Source organism: Corapipo altera, unplaced genomic scaffold (genome assembly GCF_003945725.1).
Source record: "Corapipo altera isolate COAL_440 unplaced genomic scaffold, ASM394572v1 0, whole genome shotgun sequence".
Classification (NCBI taxonomy): domain Eukaryota; kingdom Metazoa; phylum Chordata; class Aves; order Passeriformes; family Pipridae; genus Corapipo; species Corapipo altera.
Window position 1 is genome coordinate 89,077,360 of NW_020884872.1, and position 20,774 is coordinate 89,098,133.

The following is a 20,774-nucleotide window of genomic DNA, read 5'->3' on the forward strand; positions in this document are numbered from 1 at the left end:
AACAAAATCCTTCCCTGCTGCCATTTGAGTTAATGTTCTTTGGTGTCCTGTGGTGGGAACATGGCCCCTGTGCTTTTCAGAGGCTCTTTGGGGCTGAGATGCTTCTCTCCCATTAGCTTTTTCCCAGTGAAACTTCATCTTTCCACACAGGTCTTACTGAACATACTTCTTTACACCATTTTTCTTACTTTGCCTCAGACTCGTCCCATTCCCCTCTGGCTCTGCCTAAGCCCAGTGCTCTGGGTGTAAGCATGACAGCACAAGTTATCTCTTTAACCCTAAGTCATACATGCAGTCCAGGAGTCAATATACCTACCCTGGAGACCTGCTACTGGACAAAGACTTTCCTCTTCTGTTTAGGGAGTTCTGTGAGGACCAAGCTAATTCTCACAAAGCAGCATTTTAGTCACTTCTCCCCAAGTTTATTTCCATGTTGGCTTTCTTCTCCATGGTATAATTGCATGCGTCTGCCTTCCAAGGATTTTCTCTTCTCTGGTTTTAGTTCATTTCTCTAGTTTCCAGGCTCCTTGTCAGCTTGTCCTCCTATCTTGTCTCTTGGCCTCTTGGCTTGTCCCTCCTCAAGCTTTTATGGCAATTTCTTCTCTTTGGGTGGTTGTTCACTTTTCCTCCTCATGGGGCTTTTGTTTTTGCATTAGTGGAATGAAATAGCCCTTGATTTGCCTCCTTTTCAATGCACCCTGAAAAACTGGATAGGGAGAAAAAGGAACTCATTGGTGGTCCACCTTGGTGATGCAGCTGTGTCCTCTCACTTCTCAAATAGCTTTCCACCTTCCTCTAGTGTTCTTCCTGCACAGGAGTCCTGGGATGAGATGCACTGTCATTTCAAGAAGGGTGATGTGTGTGACAGTACCCTCTCCTGGTCCTGCAAGTAAGGGCCTCTCCATCTGCAACTTAGAAACTATGCTCTTTAGTGTCACAGCTCCTCCTCCCAATCCCACCTTGTCGTCCTGGACTTGGGACTGCCAGGAGCAGACCTTGTGGTCTGGGGTCTTTAGCAAGATTCGCACTAGTTTCTGGCTTTTGCCATGCAGGACTCCCCTTTAGCCCTCACTCTGCAATGACTTTTAGCACACAAGGGTGACAAGGAGCAGATTTCCTTCCTTCCCTCCTCCAGACAAGAGTCATAGTAAGAGAGGAAGGGTTAGGCCTGCAGAGGTAAAGCTACCTGAAGGGCACAGGTCGTGAAGGACAGAGCTGACTAGCAGTTCTCCTGGGGTGAGCCTGCAGTGAGCAGCACCACCTGCCAGCTCTGAACATGATCTTCTTGTTTTGGCTGTAGGAAGAAGGCAGGTTTCCACGTAGGACTGACATCAGCAGTAATAGGGAAGTAGGGAACAGGTGTGATTCATCCAGGGGGCTCTGGGTGAATCAGCATCTGGAAGATGTCTTCATGTCCCTGTCAGGCCTGAAAACCCCAAGTCCTAGTCCTCATCTTTCCATGCAATGCTCGCCAAGGCCATGCTGGAGGGTAACATGCCTCCAGTCCTGGAGGCCTGGGGAACTGACTAATGTGAATGATGAAGGTTATATTGTAATCCACCAGAAGGCAGAAGTGCAATAGGGCTGGAACAAAATTCCACAGGAATGAGAGCCATTGTCTCCAAATTCCTAAATCTACAGCACCTACTGTCTGATGGGGGAAACCTCAGTCTGAGTAAAACTGGATGACCAGGAGTTACTTGACAAGAACATAGAGGATTTTTGTAATGGGTGTGAATGCTGGAGCCTGCATCTTCACTCTGCTGAGTGGGAATTTTGAGTAGAAGCAATACTGTCAGGCAGTGGGTGAGTACCAACCTTCTCTTCTCTGGTCTGAACTGTTTTAACACACTGAGTCTCTTCTCATATGAAGATCTAACCAGAAGATGCTTCATTTGCCTTTCCAACAGGAGAGAACAATCCTCATGCCTTTGATGACTCCACAAAACGGGCCATATTCCCACTCTGTCTTGGACACAGTCACTCTGTGTCATGCTATCACTACCTGTGCAAGGCTGGATGTGCTGCACAGTGGGCCAAGGATGCTTTCAAATATGTTGCTACCACATATTGGCTGAACAGATGCTCTGGAATGAAAGCAAGGACACAGGTTCACACATGGTGGGGATCAATACAGAGGTAAATCAGGTAAGTGGGAATCTTCCCATGGGAATCTTATAAACAAATTCTCAAATCGTCCAGTGTTTGCTCTCCTGAAGACTCTGGTTGTGATTATGGATTTTACCCTCCTACCTCCTCACAGGATCCTGAATTCCAACATCTCATAGTCACTGCAGACAAGCTTGCCCCCAACCTTTACGTCCCAAACAGCTCTTCCTCGTTGGTAAGTGTGAGATCCAGCAGAGCACATCTCCTCAACGTTGGATCCTCCATAACCTGGGTAGGACGTTATGGTAAGGATGCTCCAGAATCCTCCTGCACTGTTTGTACTTTACAGCTGAAAACAGAGCTCAAAAACTGCAGCACAAGCTGCTAAGCCTGACAGCTGCCTCTGTGAGCTGCCCTCACACACACACTGCTGGGGCTTGGGGCTGTGGAGCTGGTTTTCATTCTCTGTGAGTGCAAAGCAACCAGGCACATTGGAATCCCTCTCCCTGTGGGATTTTTTCTGTCTTTCGGTATTGTCACACCTGGTAGCACTTCTTCTGTGTTTTCTGCCTTTCTCTTTTTAGTATTTCCTTCTGGGCTACTTGCCTTTATTTGATTAGTGCAGATAAGTCTTTCCCTTCAAATCATTCTGAATTCAAGAAAGCTGGAAAGCAAGACTCTCTAGGGAATTCAAGTGGATGGAGAAATTGCCATCAACCCCTGAGAAAGAAAGAACTAGATTCAGCAAGTTCATTTCTGAACATGAGCATACTTGCTGTTTCTTGGTCCTTGGAACCCTCTGAAGCATTCTCCATCCTGCTTCAGGTGGCTGATTGCTTCTAAACCCAGGCACCTCCAGTGCTCCCAGCAGGTAATTGGCTCTGTTTCTGCCTCCTGAGTAGGAGTTCCAACTGATTTACTGTGTGGTATAGTTTGGCAAAAAAGCCGATGAAGTTTTATCTTCCTGCTTGTGGCTTCCAGTTCTCAGATCCTGAGTATCTCCAAGGGAGGTGTCATTCTATGTCTTTTCCTACAAGCTTGAGTAACTGCAATATTTTCCATAGGTCATGTCCCATTGATCTTGTCTATATCCATGCCATGCTTGTTGACTTTTGTCTATACTTCCAGAGTCAGTGAAAGTAGATTCAGAGTTCTCCAGGGCCTCTTGTAGGAGGGCATTCCTTATGATCAAATAGCACTGCCTTCAGCGCTTCAGGCTCACGGCTTCCTGGCAATTCAGTGCTGCCAGGTGCCACTCTGTTGTTCCAGCACACTGATCTGACAAATAGACTTGTGAAGTGAAAATATCAAGGGTCACTCATGAAGTTCTTCCTGACCGGAATAGATAGAAAACCATAGAGAATCTTTCGTTAGACAACTGAGGAAAGATGTACAGGAAGATTGATGTCACTGGTCCGTGTTCTCCCCAAGCATGCTGCCCGTGTTTATGGAACAGGAAAGAGAAATAAATTGCTGGTAGTTTGGAAATGTTGCACTGGTTCCAGAGCCTTCCACTGAGGAGGTAACCTCTCCCATCCCTGGTCCCAGCTACCTGGCACCAGGACTACTGAGGAATTTCTTTGCAGGCCAGTGCACAGTTTGGTTACCATCACCATTTTGAGAGTCTTCATTTCCAAGTTAGTCACCTGAATGCTCTGAGAACAGCTGTTTGATTTCCTGGGAAGAGCAGTTTGGTTTGTGATGCTGAAAAAAAGTCCTTTGCTGTCCCTCTGCTTTAGAGCTTTTGCACACACCCAAGTGAATTCTTGTGAGGGTGTTTGAATAGACCTTCATGTTGGTCAAATGGCCTACATAGCAGCAGGTGATAAAATAGGAATGTAAGTGCAAACAGCTGTGTGAATTGAATACTTGAAACTAATTGAAGGGGCACTTGCCCCAAAACCACTGCGATTAAAGTAGAATAGGACCACCAGGTTAACAGTAATTGGGGAATTAGCAAAAGGCTGCTGAGAAAGAGAAGAATCAGTCTGAAAACAAAATTTAGAAGAAACAAAAACATTTTTAACACAGAGGAGACAGAGAAATGGGAAGGAAGTGGCAGTTGACACCAGGCTGTTCTATAACTTTGCAGTATCTGTCTGTAACAGAGTACCCTCACTGTAGATGCCGTGGGCATCCTGCACTTGTGGCAGTCAGGGCTGCAACAGGTACAGACTCACAACTGCAGTGTGCGTACGTGACCCTGTGCTGTCCCACCGGCCTGTGGGTCAATGGGCTGTAGGAAGTGGTGTGCATACACATGAACCCTGCATCTCCAGCAGGAAGTGTGTGAGACTAGGGGAACCCTGCTTCCAGAAAAGGGGATGTGCAGCTGTGCTTCCTGTGGTGGTGGTGGGAGACTGGAGGTTGCAAAAATAGTTGTGCAAATGTGTTTTTCTAGAGGGGTTAGAGCTTTTGGACATTGGTTATGTAAAGGTGTTTAGAAATATAGGGTCTGCCCCTGCCTGAAGCCTGGTGTGCACAAAAAGCATGTTCAGAGGATATCTTCTACATACAGTTTAGGGTTGTCCTCACTTGTAACCCGTTCTGTGCCCTAATCTTTTGATGCTTCAGCTGATATTCCTCTGTTATTGCTATTACCTATCCCATTCCTTCCTCACTGCACCCATGCGTGCCCCTTCACAGGGAGAAACCAGCTGATGGAACAAGGAAGAACAAAGGCTGGGTATCTCAGTCCATTCAGGGTACAATGAGATCCAGCAGTGATTCTTTATCCTCCAGGTTATCTTTAGGGACACCATCATGCAGGATTTTCATTCAAGTCACCTTGAGCAGTGCTAGAATCACCACGTATGGTTGTGCCTTTTGTAGTCATGACCAAGTCAAACCATCACTTCCTTCCCATTTCTCTGTCTCCTCTGTGTTAAAAATGTTTTTGTTTCTTCTAAACTTTGTTTTCAGACTGACTCTCCTCTTTCTCAGAAGCACGGGGATTCTGGCATTGTCTAGTGATCGTTTCTAACCTCCAGCTCCACAATGACGGGTCATATGCAGCCTCTCATTTCAAAGCTCCATTCTCTTTTCCTGAGCAGTTAGTTAAAAATAATGTTGGCAACTTCTTTGTTGTACTCTGGGTTACTGGGCTCGGGCTTTGTATGGGCACTGCTGAGGATGAGTCACAGATATGCTTTCTTACCATTTTTGGATTCCCTTTTGCAGGATGTTGTGAGTGGGTTTAGCCCTTTAGTGGCAAATACCAGCAGAGTTGCCATTTTCACACACATACTCCCTCATCAGGAAAGAGCAAGTACCAAAGAGAGAAGGCCAGTGCTATGTCCTGTGAAACTCCGGGAGTATGTGCAAAAGGAGATTGTTTGAGCTAAAATGATGGTACTCTGCATCTGTTTTCTTTTACCTCTGTGAGTTTCTGTGTTGCAAGGAGTATCTTGTGAAATGTCCTTGCAGGGAAATGATGAAAATTCCCCAATCTCCATGTACAGTGGGGAACACCCAGATTATGGCTTTTTCCTGCACACCAGATTAGAGGCTGTGAAGGCTCCTCACCAGTGTGGGAGCTGCCCTATGTAGTAGGAAGGCTGTGTTTCTGGCCACATTGGTAACGTGGATTCTTGGAGAAGAGTGATACAGTGGTGGAGAGAATGAATTGCCAAGGGAGAGTCAGTCCTGGAACTGCAGGTAACCACGTACCTTTCCTTTCTGTCCTCCTGTAGAAGAAGGAAGAGGTGGGGGAAATATGGGGCTGGGATGGATAATGGCCATGGTATGGTGCTGTCCTCATACCAGGAGAAGGGGCTTAGGACAAGGGCAATGCAACAGATGAAGGAACTGGAGAGTGCCTGGGCTGGGAGAATGACTTTTTCCTAGAGCCAGGGGGAATGAAAGTCCAGGCAGACTATGGTCTGCCATTCCTTTCAGTGTTTTTTTCTGTAACTGATGGGACTGAAGAGTGCTATCCTACTATCATTACCCTGGTAAAACAATCTGCATCAAGCTGAGCACAGGTCACTGCTCCCATCTCTGGTGTCAATACGGAGGACCAAGTAAGGCCATTCCAAGAGCTTCTAAGTGCCTTTTTTCCCTTTGAAAACAATCATTTCTGTGTGTCTGGCTGTGCAAACACTGAGCTGGAGAGCCAGTCCTTTGGGTGAATATATGCTATTGCATAAAGGGGCTTGTGGTATAGGGCCAAAAGAAGGTTGAAAGCGAGATGAAGAGGAGAGAGGTACAGAAAGAGCTTTTAGTGAAAGACAGGGGTAATGAGGGTAACCAGGAAGATGAGTTGAAGAGAAAGGATGTCTGACAGCATAAAGAAGGAGTGAAGTTTGGGCAGAATACAGGCAGGTCTTGTGACAACCAGCAAAAGAAGAAAGCAGCTTCAGGGCAGCCCCTGTGCTACTCTGCATTGTGGGTCTGACCCACAGCTACTGACAGGCAGCAGGACTTGCTTGCAGCACCTGTGAGGCTCCCCAGTCCTTGGAACAAGGGTACCAGCAGGGTGCTGGGTTACAGAGCCATCTGGGTTATGCTGCCCCTGACTCTGGGCTGGGAGATTCCCACTCTTGCTTTGTGTTTTTCAGCCCCAGCAGAAGAGAGAAGCTGCTCCTGGCTGAACCCCTGGATCTTCCTTATTTCTGCCCTTGTCATCAAAACTGCCTTTGTGACCGTCTGTCTTGGTGGGTTCCAGGGTCTCTTACTTCCCCTGGGATGAAGGGATCATTTCATGGCCTTTGTCAAATGGAAAACAATATCTCAATCTCTCTGCCAACAGACAAATGCCATTTACCAAAACAGCCCTTTCCACCTTTATTAAGCCTATCTCACAACTTACTTTTCCCTTTCCTGGTCCCATTCTCAAAGAATGTCTAAGCTGGTTTTGTCAGTGGTGAAAATGAGTCTCTCAGCCAGTGGAGGTGAGACAAACTCATCTGAGGGAGGGGCTGACTGGTAGTGGGAGAAATGGCCTGCTGTTTCTCACCTCTTTGTTCAATACAGATTTCAGAGCTTGGTCATGTAACAGAATCTCTGTGGAAGCTCTAAGCCAGAAGGTGGAGGATGGGACAGGTTGCCTACAAATGAGGAGGAAAGGATGACAGTAGCACTTTCATTCTTGTTCCTGTCTTCCCAGTTGTATTACTTCATGGAGGCTATGGCCAATACAAGACTCTACTCCAGAACTCTACAGAGTGGCACTGCATTCCCAAGATTTCTGCAGACAAAAGTGAGTGATGTTGAGACCCTCCTAAGAAGCACAAAGTACTTCACCAACATTTACTCTAGTGTCACTCAGCCTTTGAGGTTGGGAATGTCATTGTCAGAACTGGATTGTTTTAAGGAAGGAAGATGTGGATTTGAGGGAAGAAGATGATGTATTGCACAATTTTACTTAGGATGCCATGAAAACATGTTCTGGGCCAGTGGAAGAGGGTGGGTTGTTCCACAGTTTCATTCTGCTCACACAACCCCTCAACTGTTAGTCTGGTTCACTAATCTAGCTGCAAATGCTTCATCCTTTTGTCCAGGTTTGTTCAGCTCCATCCTTTCTGGCTCCTTGCCTGTTGATACAGGCATCATAGTCAGTGAGCAGGACAGAGATTTGAGGATGTCGCCAAGTGTTCAGAGTAACTGGAGAGCTGGGCTGTAATCATGCATGAAGTGATGGCAATATCAAGTGCTAGAATGCCTGCAGTGGAAGTTCTGAAACTCAGGTCAGATATTTAGTCTCATGTAACCTCATGCTTTGGGAGAATATATCTGTTGCTTTTTAATCCATCATGTGACTTTCTGGCTATAAGCTAGATCTCTAGGATAATCTGACTGTTTAAGGAACTGACTGTGGTGGCAGCAAGGCTGTCAGAGCAGTTTACTGTACATTTCTGCCAATCTGCATGAATTGAGAGCTTGGACAATACTTCTCTGATGAAAGAGTTCCCATAGGAGTGCAAGCCAACTACTTCCCATCTTGCTTCCTCAGGAAGGGTAAGGCAGAAACCATGTCTCTCACCAAACAGAGGTTGCATGGACATGGCAGAACAGCTAGAGAAAAGGAAAGGCTCTTCAGGTAGGGGGCTTGTGACAGGAGTCTCTCAGGATGTTGACAGCTTTACTTGTTGGAGTGCTGAAGAGAGTATTTACCTCTGTCCAGACTAAAGGAGTGGTTCAAACCACACACCCCTCTCAACACTTGGGAACCTACACTGAACTCACAGAGATGAAGGACAGCACACCTTGTCTAAAAGCAGGATTTTTTTCCCCACAGTGGAAGGCTGGATGTGCTGCCCGAAGGGCTGGAGAAGGTTTCAAAACAGCTGCTATTTTCTGTCCCTTGATACGATGTCCTGGACTGGGAGTGAGCAGAACTGCACTGGGATGGGCTCCCACCTGGTGGTGATCAACAGCAGGGAAGAGCAGGTATGTGGACAAGGCTGAGAGAGGGGCAGAGCAGCCATAGACACGGTTCTGGGCCCTGGAGGGGACTCAGAGCCCCTCTTTGTCCTACAGGGGCGGGGCCATTGTTCAGTCTGCACCCTGCAGGGGAGAGGGGATATCCTATCTGCACCCCTGCAGCACTAGGTCTCCTCTGTCATGAGCCCCACTCCACAGGGACTCCTGATTACTCCCTCTGCTCAATCCTGCGCCTCATGGACAATGTACTTTTTTCCAGGAGTTCCTGTTCAATTTGGCAAAAGAAAAAGTTACTAACAGCTATGAAACAAAATACTACATAGGCTTAAGTTCTTACCAAAATGGGCAATGGCAGTGGGTGGATCAGACTCCATATGAGAAGATAGCCACGTGAGTATCCTGGTGGAGTGGAGAAGGTCCAGTAATTCACTTCTCCTCAGTCCAAGTGACCAATACTGTCTAAGGCAGGTATGTATCGGATGGGGTTTTCTGTCTTCAACTGCCCTGTAAGTCAGAAAACTTGACTAATTTTCTAGTCAAAACTATGGCTCCTGATTCTTATCACAGTAACCTTCCCTTTCTCTTCCACAACTGTTTGAGGTGACTTCACTTCCACTGTCAGGCATACTAGTGTGTTTCTAACAGAGGAACTTTTTTTTTCAGGTTCTGGAAACCTGGAGAACCCAATTTACTCTTCGCAGAAAGATGTGCTGCAATTCATGTCAAGGGAAACAGAGACTCCAACACTTACAGTAACTGGAATAACATTCTTTGCTTCACAAGTTGCTATCGTATTTGTGAACTGGCAGCCAAATTTGTCTGAAGAGGGAAGCTCCACTTTGGATGAAGGATCCGAGGGAGTATCCTAGAGAAAGGCCAGCTCATGAAAGCTGATGAAAACCCAGCCTGAGCTCCTACAAATACTTTATCTTGCAGTGTAAAATGAGCAAGCTTGTCATAAAGTCCTAGACCTGAAGGACCTCAGTTCCCATCCTGTGTGTCTGCATCTCTTTCCAATCTGGGGATCAATCCTAGATGAAATAGCTCAGGCTGATGTCAAGGACTTACTGCACCCCTTTTCACCCTCCTCCTTCACAGATGAGGATCCTGATTCTTCACTACTTTCCTTGACTCCTTGTACAGTCAACATCTCGATGTGGAAAAGGCCATCTCTCTTTCATGAAAGGATACTGGTTCTTCAAATCACTGGAGCAGAATTTGAAAGAGGAGGATTCAGTGGGGTGTTCTTGTCTCTCCTCTGAAGGGAAAAATTATTTGTGGCTTATCTTTAATGTTTCCTTCTTCCTTCAATATATTCTGTGTTGATGCATTAGAAAAAAAACCATATTAATAAATGTTAATTCTACTCTTTGCATGAGGATGTCATCTGAGTGACATGTCCCAGATTCCCACAACCCAGCCTCCCTGCGTGGAGATTTTAACTTTTTAGTATGTTTGGCACTTGTAGATGAGAATATTACTGTGAGTGTGCTGTTCATGCCAGGAGCATGACCCAGTGTTCATCTGCAGAGCCTGTGGAGAATCACATGTGAGAACAACAGAGCGGGCTGGGTCATTTTCAGTGCCAGCCATTGTTTGCCCAGGATGCAACAGAAAGGAGATGGATTTTGGAGATTCTGCTGAGATGTGTGGCAGGATGCGGCATGGCAATGAAGGGGGAGAGAAAGAAATTAAATGTAACAAGAAGTATAAAAGCCAGAGTCCCCCAAGGAAGGATTTCTAATGTGAAAAAAGGGTAGAAGACCCCTATCAGAGGCATCGCTGCAAATCAGACACAGAGAAGTCTTGAGCAAGCGCTCTGCTTCCCTCAAATTTTCCAAACCTCTGTCAGTATGTTCCTCCCTTTTTGTCAATGATATCCATGCTCTTTGAAGAGCTGGTAGTTTCCACTTTGGGACTAAAAATGCATCCTGAAAAATCAAGTTGGGGTGATTTTTTCCCCCATCAAAAATCTGAGTACAAATTTGTGTAATTTCTACCTGAAGTAGTGTATTTGTCAGGTTTCTGGTTTAGCCATTGGACCAAAAGCTAGGCTATTGCAAGATCTTGGCCTCCTACTTTCTAAAGATCCTGTGATACTTTCACAATGGAGAAAACTTTTTTGTCTTGTCCAACATTAAGCAAACAAAAACATTGCAATGAACTTCTGTTTTGTGTGACTTCTCTTTTTTATTTCCCCAAATCAGTTCTGGAAATCACAACAGCACAGTTTCAAGAAAGAAAAAGGGGCAGATAAGACACACAGAGTGATCAATGTTTTGCAAGAGCTTTTAGGGACAGCTGCAGTTCTGGCTCTTGGAAGGTGGTATGGGACAGAGCAAAACCTACACCAGGAGATTGGTTTGCAAGAAAATGTTACTTGCTAGACACAGGCTCCATGCCGAAATTTGGAACACAAAATTTTTCTTGACATGTCATGATAAAAGAGGGATTTTGGGAGATGCCTGCAGAATTGCTCAAGGGAGGTTCCTGAACCCCTCTTTGATACAGATTTGTCTGAAAGAGGTACCTTTCTTCAACATATGAGAATCAGTCTTTACCTCTCAAGTCTGTCTTAATTCAGGGGTAGCAGATGTCACAGCAGGAGGCAGAGGTGAAGATATACTGTCAGGTACAGCACTTTCAGAAAGCTTCAGAAGGACAATCCTGCATACTGAACCAGAAGGCTGGGTGGAAAGGACAAAATGTTTATCAGATTAATGTACTTCATGATGACACCTGCAGTCCCTCTTTTCAGGTGCACATCCTGGCCACATCCCAACTGCCTGTCAGAACAAGATCCGGATGCTCATAACTCCTTGGCAAATTAATTTTTCCTTTGGAAAGGAACTCAGGTCTAAGGGAAGGAGCCACAGTGACCTTCATTTCTGAGAATACATACACCATAGGGTGTATGTATCCTGACTGCAGCAGAAAAATTCTGTTGTGGTTCAAACTTGAGCTAGCTTCTGCTTTTCCTCAAGAAATTTCATGATGCCCAGTCTTTGAGATGTTGCCTTCAGCTGGAAAAACATCGTAGAGTCCATCCATCATTAGGACAGCCTGGGAATATGCCTCATTCCCCTGTACACTGCTTCTTTTTGCAGAAGAAAGCACAGCCAGTTTTCCCCACTTCCTCAGTCCTACGCTGCAAGTCTCAGAAATTTCCCAATCTGAATCTTGTTGTAGGGGAGGTGATGGTGTACCCAGCTCAGACTACAGCTCTGGTAGAAAGGGAGGTTGGTTTCCTTTCTGCTGCTGGCAAACACTATGCCCACTGATGGCATCATCAGCAAGAGATGGAAAGAAAAGGCCAGGCATTACTAGGGAGAGAGAGAAACAAGAGTGGGAAAGAAATAGTACTGCATTCTGTTTTCAGAAAACATCTGATAAAAATGCATATAGCATATGAGCTGGAATATTTCTTCTAAGTTATTGCATCCTAAGTGCAATCACACAGCACCTACAGGATGGACAAGGGATCAGACCCAGCCAGCACAGGTTTAGGAGGGGCAGGACCTGTCTGACCAACCTGATCTCCTTTTATGATCAAGTGACCCACCTGGTGGATGAGGGGAAGGCTGTGGATGTGGTCTATCTGGACTTCAGCAAAGCCTTTGACACCATCTCCCACATCATACTCCTGAAAAAGCTGGCAACCCAGGGCTTGGACAGGGGCACTCTCTGCTGGGTTAGGAACCGGCTGGAGGGCCGGACCCAGAGAGTGGTGGTGTATCCAGTTGGCAGGCGGTCACTGGTGGTGTCCCCCAGGGATCAGTGTTGGGCCCAGTTCTGTTTAATATCTTTACTGATGATCTGCATGAGAGGATTGAGTGTACCATTAGTAAATTTGCAGATGACACCAAGCTAGGGGGGAATGTTGATCTGCTGGAAGGCAGAAGGACTCTTCAGAGGGACCTGGACAGGCTGGAGAGTTGGTCTGATTTCAGCAGGATGAGGTTCAACAAGGCCAAGTGCCAGGTCCTGCACTTTGGCCACAACAACCCCATGCAGCACTACAGGTTGAGGACAGAGTTGCTGGAGAGCAGCCAGACAGAAAAGGACCTAGGGGTTATGATTGACAGGAAGTTGAACATGAGCCAGCAGTGTGTCCAGGTAGCCAAGAAGGCCAATGGCATCCTGGTCTGGATCAGGAACAGTGTGGCCAACAGGACCAGGGAAATGACTCTGCCCCTGTACTTAGTCCTGGGGAGGCCACACCTTGGGTACTGCCCAGGGAGGTGGTGGATTCACCATCCTTGGAGGTTTTTAAGATGAGACTGGATGTGGCACTTAGTACCATGGTCTAGTAACCATGGCGGTGTTGGATCAAGGGTTGGACTTGATGATCTCAGAGGTCTTTTCCAACCCTGTTCATTCTATGATTCTGGTACAGCTAGTAAAGAAGACATTCATTGTGCCCATAGATAGCATTAAGCAAGAGAAGAGAAGACCAGTGCAGGTGCCAACATCTATCTCACAGGATCACATGGAAGAGGGATGGTGGTGGTGCAGGGTCTACCACAGTAACAATATATTCACACTCTTAAAAAAATCCCTGTTGCCCTGGAGAGCACTGACATGTGCTGGCTTACCTTCCTTCTCTGTTGCTGAGAGATGTGACACCAAAATCTCTGGGAGATCAGAGCAGTTAATACTGACATTGACTGGGCAGTGGACATGTAAAGCAGTCAGTGTTGATGTTTCCTCTGGTCAGGCTTATTAATTTCATCTGTACACTGTGCATGCTACTCCCTATATGTCTAGTTCTGACAGCCAATTCTTCCTTACAGGATACACCAGACTTTCTCTAATAAATGACCATCCTTGCCGAGCCAAAATTGAAATGTATGAGGTTTTCATGACAGACATTATTTTTTATAAGGACTTTTCTATAAAAATTTCCTCCAGGGGTGTCTGTTTTTTTTTTTTTAGACAAAGCAGAGAATTATCCCCCTCTTCTTCCTCTTTTCATGTTTTATCTCACCTCAGAGTCTTTCATGTTCCTTTACAACATTTATTTCTCTGCTTCTTTTTGCTTCTTTGTACTCCTGCTGTCTCTCATACTGTTTCCCCCTTTACTCCCTTTTTTTTTCTCTTTTAAATTTTGTTTCCTTTTACCTTTTCTTGCTAGACCACAGATGAAGACCATACAATGTTGTTTGGGGGAAATAAAAGAGAGAAATGGCATTTAAAGGAGTTCTGACACTGGAAACTCACCTGTTCTGTCTTCTAAAATTTGGTGTTTCTGAAACCATTTCCTAAGCAACTTTGTGTAAGGTATTAGTAGTAAACCAGGTACTGTTGGCCTTGCAGTTTCTTGTTATCCAAGAGATCTCCAAACCCCTCTTCATCTGTTTAGTTCATACTGCTTCCCCATTGTTTATCTCACATGTTGTCTAAGACAAATCCTGTGATTTTAGCTTTTATGTCTCTACCTGGTTACAAGTAAATACAAACACTTCTTTGACTTTATGTGCAATCAGTCTAGATACACCTGAGCAAGTTTTTTTACTTTCTGCTTTTTAATTATAAATCATTTATCTTGACATACTTTTGGATCTCCTGGTTTCCTGGAAGTGCTTCAGCTGATTGTGAGGTCCAGTGCTTCTCTTGCTCACAGCAAGTCACCTACCACTCTGTCAGTGTCACTGTCATTTACTTTCACTGGAGGGTAATGGACACATGCAGGAGAGAATGAGCAGTGGGAAAGCTGTTGTGGTGAGGGATGAACTGCATGATATGAGACTCTGAAGTCTCACACTGTGAGGGTGTCCCACACAGCAGGAACATTTCTACCATTCTGTAACCTCAGGGCTTGATCTCTGCCATACCTCTGCACACCCTGGTCCTCCACACTGCCCACATTGTCCCACATCAGCAGCTTCTCTCCAGGAAGGAACTGGAGAGGAAAAGAGACAAAGATAAGCTAATACGTGCCCTAGCAGATAAGAAGGTAATGTTAGGAGTTCTTGGTTTTGCAAATTAAGTTGGATTCTAAACTCGGCTGCCAAAGGCCATTGTGTGGCATCCAGCAAGAACAGAGCAACAGAATCGGACTATGGTGGAAAGAGCATGTGAGATAAGCACTTTTTTCCTCTATAAGGGGATCTCTTGATCACACAGTCAACTGATACTTAGTCATATATCTCAAAGCAACCATGAAAGTCTGATCTGAGTGGCCAAGGAATCCTGAGGATGGGGAAGCTCAGTGCCAAAACAATGCATTTTCTTTGGAAGACAGTTGCTCCGTATGGTGCTTTCTTGTTAACAGTTTTTATACTGTGAGGGTACAAAATGAAGCTGTCCTGCTATTTTGTACCTTTGATGGACCCTAGAGCACTTTAGGCAAGATTGCACATCTGGAGGTGTTTAGTCCTACACATCTCTAGCAGCAGGGCTATCTTCAAGGCTACGTGAAGTTATTCAGGTCCTTTTCCTGTTGAGTTTGGATAGTCTCAGGGATGGAGATCCTACAGTCCCTCTGGCCATGTGATCCAGTTCTACGCCACTCTCAGAGAATAATTTGGGTTTTGTACCTGATCCAACTTTCCCTGGCAGCAGTGCACGAAACTGCTTTTGCCTCTCTTCAGCATACTGACTCAGTGGGATGTGAAGGAATGTATAGGTTAATGAGCTTGTGGAGAAGGGATACCCATATCCTGAGCCTTCTCAGCTCTATTTACATGGAGCCAACAATACATATTTCCTAAGTGTTCAAATCTGTTCACCATATTACAAAAGAGAAAAACATAAAAAAATAAACTATCTTTTTCTCTCTCTAGCCCAAGCAAATGTGGGAGAAATTCACTGCAGATTAGAGTTCAAGGGTCCTTTTCTTCCACTTCAGAAAGTCAGTTAGTTCAGACTTTTACAATGCTACTTGCTCCACGGCTCCAAATTAGAACCACTGGATAAAGCCATTTACAGCTGTGGGCAATTATAAGTCTCAAAGCAATGACCTAAGATACAACTAAATTTAATTTCCAAACTGAAATGAAATAGTTGGATCCTTACAGCTCTTCCAAGAAGGACTATGAGTCTCTGGGGAGAATAAGGGTATATATTTTGACTGGGAAAGGAAAAGGATCTACAGCGCAGGAGTGGGGGCACTGCCAGAGGTATGTGAGGGGCCCAGAGTTAAAGCAGCAAGTAGTCCACAAGGCAGAGCTCTCCTGGAATACAGAAAGCAGAAAGGTAGATGTTTGCAAGGGCCTTTGGCCAAAGGGCTGGTGTGCCTTCCCCCTGAGCTGGAGGCTGCTGCCCCACAACCCTGCCTGGAGGGCTGCGGCTCACCTGAGCTTTTACACGAGAGATGGGGAGGAGGTGGCAGGGCCTGAGTGGGATGTACTTGGCAGGAGCTGTAGAGGGGGGGGCTCCTGGAAGACATGAGGAGGGGAAGGGAGCAGGGAGAGGGCTTGTGAGACCTGCAGCTGAGGCGAGACAGGGAAGGAAGGCAGGGATGGAGGCAGCTGACCATTTACTTCTGTCTCTTTCCTCCACCCTTTCTCAGTACCATCCTGCCCTGAGCCATAAACCTGTGCCATGGGAGTGTAAAGGGCCACTCATGGCACGACTGCTGGTGCAGCTCAGGTGCTCACCAGGACTGCTGGGCAGCTGTGCCACGTGGGGAACAGCTGCAACCTTGTGACATGAGAGCTGTGATGTAGAAAGTTTCTCCCACAGCTCATGAGCTTGAGGAGATAGCTTTTCAAAGCTGCAGCAACAAAACACTGCTACTTCACATTGCCAAGTTACCCCAAAGCAGTCTTGCCTGCTCAGCAGGAACTTTGGTTATTCCAATGTATTCGCAGAAGATAATCACAGAACCTCTCCCACCCATTCAAGGCTTAAGCAAACTATGTTTGACAAAACCAGTCTTAAGGCTGGTGCCTCACTCCCTCTCTCCATTATCTTCTGCATTTATTACAATTTCAGTATATTGTAAGTTATATATGTAAGTTACATATGTAAGGTATTCAGTGACCCACTAATATGTCCAGATTTTTTTCTCCCTGCCATTTCCCATCAATAAGCTCTTACCTTACCAAAGAAGCTCTTGATAAGGAGTTCAAAATAGTTCTTCGCTTTAAAATTTCGTCCTGTGTCCTATACTATAGTCTTCAATGATATCTGACTATTTTCAGATAATATTTGTACACTCTGTACCAACAATGCACATTTTTCTGGCATCAGTGAGGCTTATTAGTGTGAGATCATGATGAAAATGCTAAATGAAATTTGTACCTAGTATAATTCTTCATACTCTGCTGGTACGTTATGAAGGAAATAGCTCTAACACCTTGGATATAACTGCTGATGTGTTAACAATATATTATCGTGTACAAAGAGATACAACAATCAAAAAGCCTTTATTAAAGGCACCACAAAACACCAGATGCAAAGAGAGGTTCTAAAGAAACATCAAATAACAGTGTTTAAAGTACCGAATTTGGAAGTATAGCCTTTACTGTAGAAAAGGGAGCAACTTCAATTTTCTAGGATATTTAAAACTAGCTTTGTGGAAATTTTTCAAACATTGGCTTTGGGGAGATGATAATGCACTGTTAGTTTTCAGTTCCTGGGAATCAAATCATAAAGTCATTGTCTCTTTCTCAGCTTAGAATCCCCAAAACTTCAAAACAGAATAGTTGTAGGACTTCACTAGAAGAAAAAAATCATAGCATCATTTGGCTTCAAAGTATAGACTAAAGATTTTCAAGTTCAGGATGGCTGAAGGATTTGGGGGAATCTTCCTGGGTAACGTGCTATTGGATGTGCACGTGAACCATTTGTACTGTTATTAGTGCAGATCACTTCACTGACTTTGGATTATTCATAGATTTGACATGTGTTTATCTGTGTACAGTGAAAATAAATTATTGATCCTTATATCTCTTACTTTCCATCTCTTTTGCTGAAGAATCTGCTCAGCTATGGCCCATGAGATCAGGAGGAGTTGAAGAGAGTCTCTGACTCTGTCACTGCAGTCCACTGTGGTGCATCAGTGACCTTAACACCAAGGTCAAGAATTCCATAACATTCGCTAGAAAAAGAAAGAACAACCATAAGACAAGCAGTTGCTTGGCTCAGGATCTTGAAATACACCACAAAAATTGGCTTTTGCTGTAGCCTGTATATTAACATTGGGGAAGTTCAGTGTAGCATTTAAGAAGAGGCCATTGATCTGATTATTTAGATTGGAGATCAAAACAAACCACTGTAAACACACTCCAGTGCTACTTTCCTATCATGACATTCAATCCTGTGAGGTGAGGCACCTGCTGTCTCAGGTCCTCAGGCAAAGTGAGTTGCCATGATTTTACACTCACTAAAAGTCTGCAAATTTCCTCTAGCTGAGGATCAAGAAGGTAAGTTCACTGCCTGAACACTCTTCTGCTTCTGACATGAGCTAAAGCAGCTGTTTCTCACTACACAGCTACCAACTCTGAAAGCAGAGCACGAAGGCAAACCCTTTCAGAACACTAAACACCAATCAAGGCCTTTCCTACACTGTCCATCGAGGTTCTTTTTTAAATGATCATTCTTATTTCTTGTTGCTGTAGGCATAATTTCACCTGAGTTCTTCCATGTGTTTCTATCTTTATTATCTCCTGATGTCTCTTTATTTTTTAAAGTTACTTTCTTCCCCCCTGTTCCTACTCATGTCCTAATGATCTTAATTAACAAACTTTGCATACTTGAAACCAGAGTTTGTCTGGAACAGAGAACTTTTTGGAGATAAGGAAACAGAGAAAGAAAAAAATTGGAAGGGGTTTCTTTGTTTCATAGGTATTAAGACAGCAAATGTTTCCCCTTCTGCGGTTAAAATGACTCCTGTTGGGAGAGGAAGCAGTGGGACCCCAACACAAACAGGTAGACCTGGGAGGAAGCTAAGAACAAACTTGTATCATATGTTCACCACAGAGCCGCTTCTCAGATTCATTACGATACCATATTATTCAGACACCATTTAAAAGTATTGCAGGGCACTGGCTTTGTGATAGACAATCACATTTTCATGAGCCAAAAACTGCTTAGGAGATATATTGCTTCACTGGATCATCTGACCAGCTGGGAAACGAAACAACAAGATGCTGGGAAGGGTTCTGCTTGACTGGATATCCTCAGGCCTTAGAAAAAGGAGTCAAATTCCTCCTCACCAGATAAGAAAATGTTTCTGCCTGCAGATTCATTTTTGAGCCATTGTCACCTGGGAGCTCAGCATATTTTGGTATTCAGAAAATATTTTAATGAAGCTTCCCCATCCAAAGGCCTCTTGTAGCTATGAATCATAAGAATAGAGACAGTGCAAAATACATGTATGGGAGTTTAGAATTACTCTGCCTGAATTCTTAACAAAATCTTTTACTGAATTCAGTTACTGATCTTTTTCCGGTGTATTTTTTCTTTATTTTTTTAATAAGTGTAGCTACTCCACAAATTCTAAATGTCTATTGAAGAGCCAGAGTAGCCCTTTAACACCATCAGAGTATTTAACAAGCCCATCTTTTTAGTATTCACACAAAAAAAAAAAATAAAGTATTTATGTAAGTGCTCTTCTTTCTGAAGTGTATGGATGTGCTTACAGGCTTGATCCCTACTTTTTTTACAGTTGTTACAGTTGTTCAAAACAAGATTGATAAAAATGTCAACCCACCTCTGCATGCTTATAAGTATGCATATTTAAAATATCTTTTAGTACACAGGACTTGATCTCTCATCACAAAATACAAGCTCCTTGCTTGATGACTCTGAACACTCTATGTTCATACTGTCATTTAATCCTGGGTGTTACTAAATAAAGTATTGCACCAACAAAACTGAAAGACTGGCTTAAATTTATTATTAAAAAAATAAAAATAAACAATTTTCTGTGATCAGAAGTCGTATTTGGTAATACCCAAAAGCTGTGGTTTACCATTGCATCCTAAACTGGTACATTCCACAGACCAATGACCTTTGCACTGTACTGAGATCACAAACGATTCAAAAGAAGTATATTTTTTGAGGATCACTTCAAAACTTTTCCCCGCAGCCCTGGGTCTCCTGTAGAAGTGTGCTGTCTCATGGACAGATCAGGACTGACTCATGTCGGTTTGTGGAATCCTATGAGCTGGCACTCACACCCTGTTGGAGACTAATAGTCAACAGAGAGACATAATCTGGGGTAGGGATCAAGTGGTTGCAGAAAGTGAGGAAAAGGAAAGAAACTGCCCTGGATTAAAATAATCAGTTTGTAAATCTTTTGCAAGCCTAATTTGCCCACAGATTACCTGCAGGTGTGCCTCCAGGGCAGTAAATACTTTCTAGTCCTTTAGTTGTGCTCCATTTTCAAAGCAATCTTGAATCCCCCTCTTTTTAAGTTCTAGTGCAAGTTCGTTGTGGGCCTTATTTCTTGGAATGCCCAATGAAGTTCCATCCATACAAACAGACCAGAGATTGCACGTGGCTTCAGTGGTTGTGAGGAGGAAAATCCCATTCAGATTGCTGCTAATTGTGACCCAGCTCACAAGTGGCACTCCAAAGGCCATCGGCTTGGAGGGACAGCACGTCTACCATCTCTGTCACTGCCTCCAAATGATGCATGAATGGGTACCCACTACGTATCCAACCTCTACGGAAGGTAAACCACAAACAGTCTTGGTAATCTGTCTGGGTAAGCTCATTGGATGCAGCAATACAGTAAGACAAATACAGTTAATTCTCTTTACATTAACTCATACTTTGAGGTGTTTGTCACAAGTGAATGCTGCTCATGATGTGCTTCCACCCCCTCTGCTGGAGTATCAAACATATTGAACACAGTCTAAGTTGAATGTGTGTATTATATGCCTTTCACTCCTCAGCACTACTCACTGCCAAGAGCAAACAGGCCAAATTATTTTGGCACAACTACAGACCTTGCAGATACTCACAGCTACAGGAGTGGAGAAAGGTGTGGAAATTTAAATCTGTATGTAGAATTTTCTGTTGACAGTGGTGATTTCTTATTTTCAGATCTGAAGAGGAAGATGCTATTGCCAGGACAGTTTGCATCCTTGTATAGCCAAATAACTGTGTGGTTTGTGTTGATGAAAATGATCCCAACACCCTATCCAATTCTCTCTGGAAACTCTGTAATCTAAGTTCTGGCTCTGGAGAAAATACATGGAGTAAAAATGGTGATGATAAAAAACCATGATAAACAGCAGGCATAAATAAAGTAGAAAAGGAGATTAATTTTCCTGAAGTGCTCCAAAAGAAGCAGTAGATTTTCACCTTGAAGTCAGGGGACTAAA

The 20,774-nt window shown here is 44.3% G+C and overlaps 1 protein-coding gene across 1 annotated transcript; it reads left to right on the forward strand.

Annotated features, from left to right (window-relative positions):
- Positions 1-5,729: 5,729 nt before the first annotated feature.
- LOC113942784 (C-type lectin domain family 4 member E-like) lies at positions 5,730-9,316 on the forward strand. The gene is made up of 6 exons (XM_027633877.1): positions 5,730-5,766; positions 6,669-6,764; positions 7,217-7,309; positions 8,348-8,499; positions 8,753-8,883; positions 9,157-9,316. The coding sequence occupies exons 1-6, from the start codon at positions 5,730-5,732 to the stop codon at positions 9,314-9,316; spliced, it is 669 nt and encodes a 222-aa protein (XP_027489678.1).
- Positions 9,317-20,774: the final 11,458 nt, after the last annotated feature.